Below are 6,000 nucleotides of genomic sequence, written 5' to 3'. Positions count from 1 at the left end.
AGTGACACACAAGGCAAGAGATTCAAAGGAAAAGATCTTCACCAATTTTCAGGCTCTATCGTCTCCAGTTGGTCAGAACCTGGCTGCACTTGTGCTTTTGAGGCAGTAAAAGAATGTCTACTCTTTAGTTCTATTTCTTTTTATGAAGATTGCTTTGCTTGTTTGAACTGAGCCTACGTGAAATCTAGTTTTGCAAGGGATCCTGAGGGCTGATTAGCGACAAGATGGATTCGTTACTATTTTGAGGCAGTAATGCCGACTTTTTAACGTGTCTATGTATTTTTTTTCGTAGTTTTTCCTTTTAATATGTCTATGTATTCTTTTTGCTGTTTTTCTTTGTTGGTCTATGAAGATAACTATGCACTATTCTTGACGGGTCTGATGTTTCTGCACAAATATGTTCTTATAATCTATGAAGACAACATTACAACCATGGAGATTTGTCCCTTAACAGCAGGAAGATTGTCTTCTTTTGAACTCCAACCCTCTCTCACAAGGATTGCTTTGCATGTTTCTTGCTGGGTCTGATACTTCTTGTTCTATAACATCATACATGGACATGTCAGTTTCCTCCTGCTATCATTGATTAAATAAGACCTTTCTTCTAAGATGCTGTAGTACCTCCATTGGTAGAATGTTATTGATGTTGCTTGCATCTTGACGGCGAAACAGCAAAAGAAGCTTCTTTCTGGCCTACATTATTATTTGGAACTTGTTGGTCATCTGCTATGCCACTTTGATTTTATCAAATGATAATATTCATTAGATCTGTCATCTAGGAATCCCTAAAGTATTCTTTTCTTTTACAAGTTTTTCCATAATGAAGTTGATCAAACTGAAATTCTTATAGCTGTAACTGTTTCTTTGTATGTTGCTTCTGACTTAATTGATGGTTCTATCTGTAGTTTACCTGCATTCAAACATATAGAAGCTGTCACCTGCATGGATTCTGTTCCTTTATCTGAAAAGCATGTCATACTTCTTGTCTTCCCCCACAACCATCCTCTCTGTAAAAGTATTAAGCGAATATCAACTTAACCTGTTCAGATATACACGTCATATGTATAATCTAAACTGGTAACTGTAAAGTTAACTTTTGTTAGAGAACTGTTTGTTTTATGATACAATCACATTTGACACATGCTTGGTGAATGAGGATCCATAAAGCCATCTGCAAACAGTTGGCATAAGGCTGATGGTTGTGATTATACAATACAATCATGTCTTGCTTGCTTACCTGATTCTTTTGTTGTGAGCTTCGATAAGTTGGGGAAGCCATTGAAGCTGCTTTAAAATCGATTGCACATCCACATCCCCTACAAGCTCACCGAATTCTTGGCATTGCCCATAGCGCTCTATACCCTGTTGTACAGTGGGTTGTTGGTAGTGTCCCAGAATTATAGCCACAAAAATACATGTAAGGTACCTGCCTTGTTGTCGAAACTATTAGTGCAGCATTTTGACATTCAGCAAGTCTGAGGAATTGGATACTTTTTGCATGTATTTATAGCTTTTTCCACAAAGCTGCTCAGGTCCTAAAGGAGCATATACTAATCAGGATACATCTGAAATCGATTGGCAAAGGTGAATGACACATCATCAGCTTTTATCATATGCCTTCTGGTTGTAGACAGCCTATTTTTTCATGATTTATTTGTTTTTAACTAGTGATTTAGTCATTTTACTTGCTAGCAGTGGAAATTAAGGAGTCATATGATACATCATCATCTATTTCACTAGACATCTGACCTTTAATGGAAGAGCACCTAAATGTGGACAAGTAAGCCCCTTTTTTATTGGCTTTTTAAGTCTTATAGCTTTTGATGATCTGCAAGTTAAATGCTGTTCAATTATCTAAAATTTCTGCCTTACTTCTTGTGTCCATGATATTTTAAATCTGGTACAATCATCATTAGGTATTCTATTCAGCATCCCGTGGAAGCAGCGGTTGCTACAACCACATCCAACTTGGCTTACAAACTCATTCCACTGTCTCTTGAAGATCAAAGCCTATTGCAACAGAAGGTGCTCAAACTTTTTTTAATGTGTTGAACATGCATTTCTTGATTTGTTTTTGCATGTGTTTATGACATTTTTGATATTACCAGAATTGGAATTGTTCACATTCATTATAGGGGCCATTGCTTGGTGCAATGGTAAGGGCTTGGGCTGACAAGTGCAATGGTAGGGGTGCGAGTTCTGGGGCAGTCACTTTGTGTAGAAACATGCCAAAGGTGTGTCCCTGATCCTTCCCTCCAATGACACCGGATTGCCAGGAGCATAACCGGGTTATGCGTTCATGCTCATTATAATTAAGCATAGACAAATCTTGCTTGAAAGAAAAGCAAAGCCAAATAAGCAAGGTTCATTGTCTCGGTATCGGATCTCGTACTGGTAAAATCCTATTGTAGTATCGATACGCGGTTTGGTACGATACACTAGTATCAGTATGGAGCGGTATCATACTGGTACGGTATCAGTATGCTTCATACCGGACAATATGGGGTGATACACCAAACCATGCAAATCAGTGCATCTAATATTTCTAATTATTCTTCTTCGAAAATCCAGTTGGTCGGTAGTCCTAGCTTGTGTATTTCACAGGCTTATAATGGCTCATTGCACATGGTGATTCTTAGAAGTCATATTCTCTGTGCTCCTTTATGTGTGAAGCATTGCTGAAGCTTAAGGAGCTGCAGAGCAAAATTGAGTTTGAGACTTAATATACTTGGCAGGTTCTCATGATTGAAAATTTGGGATGCCAGCATAGAAGTTTGGCATTAAATAATTGAGCACCCTTGCAGTAAAATATAAATTGTCAAGGTTCATATGCTCAACTTGGATCACTTGGAGAAGTTTGGTAATGGTAATATGCAACAAGGCCAAGAAGACTTTGTGGGTGGGGGATTTTTGACTTAGCTTGCAGTCTGAACAGGTAGGGATCTATGCCAAAGATTTAGATTGAAACCAAAACACTGAAATGAAGGAAAAATGAAAATTTAGATAAACCAAAAGGTTTTGAAGATAAAGGGCAAAATAGGACTTCTATTTGTGTAGAATCTAAAGGGCAAAATACGACATGTAGTGATGTAGACTCATTTTATATGCATGTACAAATTGATTGTTTTTCTATGTTCATCTTATGTAAAAAGTGCTCATACCATCCTTGTAATGTCTTCTTTCTGCACTCTGGCTTAGTGATTCAGTAGATTTTATCATTATTTTGCACTTCTAGAAAAATGGGGACAACTTGGCTGTATGGCGATCCTTCATTTGGCTATCTTTGATTTTATCCTGCTGTGAATAGAGTTGGAAATAAATAGCAAGATGTTTATATATACACACGAAAACACATATGTGCATGAGAAATAACTCATTGTATCTAGTTGATGTGCATTACTATATTGACAGATTTTTATTTTCTTGAAATCATCTGACTTCTTAGCTGGCTGCTGTGCAATTGCGGTGCTCTGTGATGTGCATTCTGCAGTTGGCTCTGTAATTCTGCTGCTTGGTTTGTGTTTGACAGATTTGCATAGATGATTCTGATTTAGCTCTAGCAGTTGCTTGCACTCTCTTCCTATGGTTTATGCTCTTTACATGTTTTTTCTTATCCTCAGCCAAGCACCATAGAGTAAAATTTGATGAAAGAAGACCTGCATAGGACTGTCTATTAGGCAGAAATGTTCAACACTATAGATCAAACAACTCCTAGCATCCGTTATCGTATCATGCTTCTTTGTGAGGTTACTGCAGTGCCTGTTAAGACATCTGATGAGGATTTTTTCCCCCTTTGTTTTTATATTGAATCTTGCTATACAGAAAACTCGTCTTCTGTATGAGATCTCAGCACGTGAGAACAATGTACAGCAGATTGAAACAGAGCTGAACCGAAGAGAAAGTTCCATAAAATTGGTGGTATTTCATATGCATGAACTGGTAAATAAAGAGTCTTAATTATGATTGATTTTATAATAGAAAATTATAATGTCTTATATTGCCAAAACTATCAAAACGTAGTTCATCTTTGCTTCATCATGCACCAAATTATCTTAGCATTCATATCATTGCTCCAGGAACAGAAAAAGACAAGTCTTCTTATTGAATTGCAAAAGTTACGTCATCAGATTGATGAGATAAATAGCAGCGATGCTGTTCGGGATTTGTTACGATCATTGGAATCATTGAAGGTATATCAGTGTCAGAAAATAAGTTACTGCTGGTTATATTCCTTTGGATTATCTTACTTCATCTTTATTTCTTTTCTTTCCTCTGGTTGAAGGACATACTTTTCTTGTCTGGTTGATGATTAACCCATCCTTCCCATAGATGATAGCAAACATTATGTTTGAACCTAAATAATTAGTTATGTAAATTCTCTTGATGAAGATGTGATAAAAGATTGTTGTGCCTTTAGAATTATTCAGTCTTTAATTCACAGAGCTGATAACTTGTTAAATTCATGTAATATTTCAGATATGGAGATGACAGTGGTACCTTTTCAACAAGATGGTGCTAAAATTTGGTATATTTTGTACTATAATAGAGTTCAACGAAAAAACTAAGAGCAGGGAAATGAAAGATATTTATATGGGGCTGCACTGCTTGATCTAAGGTTAAGTGGTTGTTTGTTCATGCTACAAGAGGGGAATAAGAAACATCTGTAACAGCTGTAAATTCCAGACCAAAAACCAGATTTTCTGTCTGATTCTGTAAAATTTTTATATTATAATATTTCATCCTAAAAGACTCAGACTTGATCTTTAGGTGTCCCTTTTTTTCTTTTTGCGTCTTATGTGGTCAATTTGGTTGCTTATAAGTTGTTGATGATGCAGGATATCAATTTAGTGATGCTAGGTTAGGGAATTACAGTTCAGTTATCTGCTCTTTTTTTTTTTTTTTTTTTTTCTGATGGAAGTAACTCGAGTGGACTTATTTTTTAAATGACTAGTAGATTTGGGCATTTAGGCCTGACCCATCCAGCCAATTTTGGGTGGCCTTGGGTGTGACTTTTGCCCACCATGTTGAGAGTTAGGACTGACTCATATTTGTAGGTTTGGTCAATTTTGGCTGAGGTTTGGATCCATAAAGTTTATGTGGATCCAGTTTGATCTCGCCCAAATTTTTTAAATATAACAAATTTTATGTAAAATATTTATGTGTTATAATCTAAATTATTTTACACCTAAATTCCTAAAAAAATTACTTGGTCTGTTCTTCTTTGCTCGATTTCTTTCTAGTGCTTCCCATTTGCCCTTCTCTTCTTCTTTTTCATCTCTTTTCTCTCTCTTCACCCTGTAATGCTGCCACATGCCAACCTACCACCACCATGCCCAAGTATATGGCTTCTACTGTCTCTCTCTTTTTCCCTTCATGCCCTAGTTTGATTGGGCTGGGCTGGCTATCCCAACTTTGGAGTTTAAATGCTGAATTGAGTTTGGACTACAAAAACTTGGCCCAAGATCTTGTTGAGAGTCTCAGGCCAGCAGTTTGACTACAGGTCCTCGAATTTGGTCCAGTCTGGCTCAAAAGATGCCACAACTCTGGTGGCTGTTTTTTTTTTTTTCTTTTTCAGCACAAGTTGCACACCCACACCAGAGAGATAGACCAATTAGGTCGAGTTGACTTTAGATGTGCCTCATTTGGTGGTCTAGAATCTGATACAAGTGGAATAGGTCAGATCAAGCTGGGCTTGCATATGTAATTGGGCTTGGTTTCGCTGGCTTCTTTGGGTTAAAACTTGGTCAGGTTGGGTATGCTAGACATAGTAAAGTCACAATGGGTTAGGTTCGGTTGTCTAGGTTGGATTAGGTTGAAGGTTTAGGTTGGATTCAGTTCTTTTTGTGCATTTCTGTCAAGTTGAGACAGGTTGTATCTAAGTTTGCCAGCCTGAAAGTGGGTCAAATTGGGTCAACCAGAGTTTGTGGGGCTCTAGTTCATTGAGCTGGATCTGGTTAGGTTTCACCTTTACTTGTTACCTCTGTCACTTCTTAGAACTTG

At 37.2% G+C, this 6,000-nt stretch overlaps 1 protein-coding gene across 19 annotated transcripts in view; it reads left to right on the top strand.

The window, feature by feature from the left end:
- Positions 1-6,000, top strand: part of LOC105040245 (uncharacterized) — a 32,290-nt gene that overhangs the window by 838 nt on the left and 25,452 nt on the right. For 6 of the 19 annotated variants that reach the window (XR_012140293.1, XR_012140294.1, XM_073254939.1 and 3 more), the window contains 7 exons: positions 1,267-1,417; positions 1,511-1,584; positions 1,696-1,780; positions 1,917-2,025; positions 2,136-2,234; positions 3,823-3,939; positions 4,077-4,190. Coding sequence is in view for 17 of the 19 variants with exons in the window: in XM_073254939.1 (XP_073111040.1) it covers positions 1,755-1,780; positions 1,917-2,025; positions 2,136-2,234; positions 3,823-3,939; positions 4,077-4,190 (465 nt within the window). In the remaining 2 variants the exon portion in view is untranslated. Of the gene's footprint in view, positions 1-1,167; positions 1,423-1,510; positions 1,585-1,676; positions 1,781-1,916; positions 2,026-2,108; positions 2,235-3,822; positions 3,940-4,076; positions 4,191-6,000 lie in introns of those variants that run through there. The other 13 variants (XM_073254940.1, XM_073254936.1, XM_073254933.1 and 10 more) reach the window with 12 other exon arrangements.

Source organism: Elaeis guineensis, chromosome 3 (genome assembly GCF_000442705.2).
Source record: "Elaeis guineensis isolate ETL-2024a chromosome 3, EG11, whole genome shotgun sequence".
NCBI classification, from domain to species: domain Eukaryota; kingdom Viridiplantae; phylum Streptophyta; class Magnoliopsida; order Arecales; family Arecaceae; genus Elaeis; species Elaeis guineensis.
Note: the sequence above shows the minus strand (reverse complement) of the source record. Positions and strands in the feature narration are given on the sequence as shown.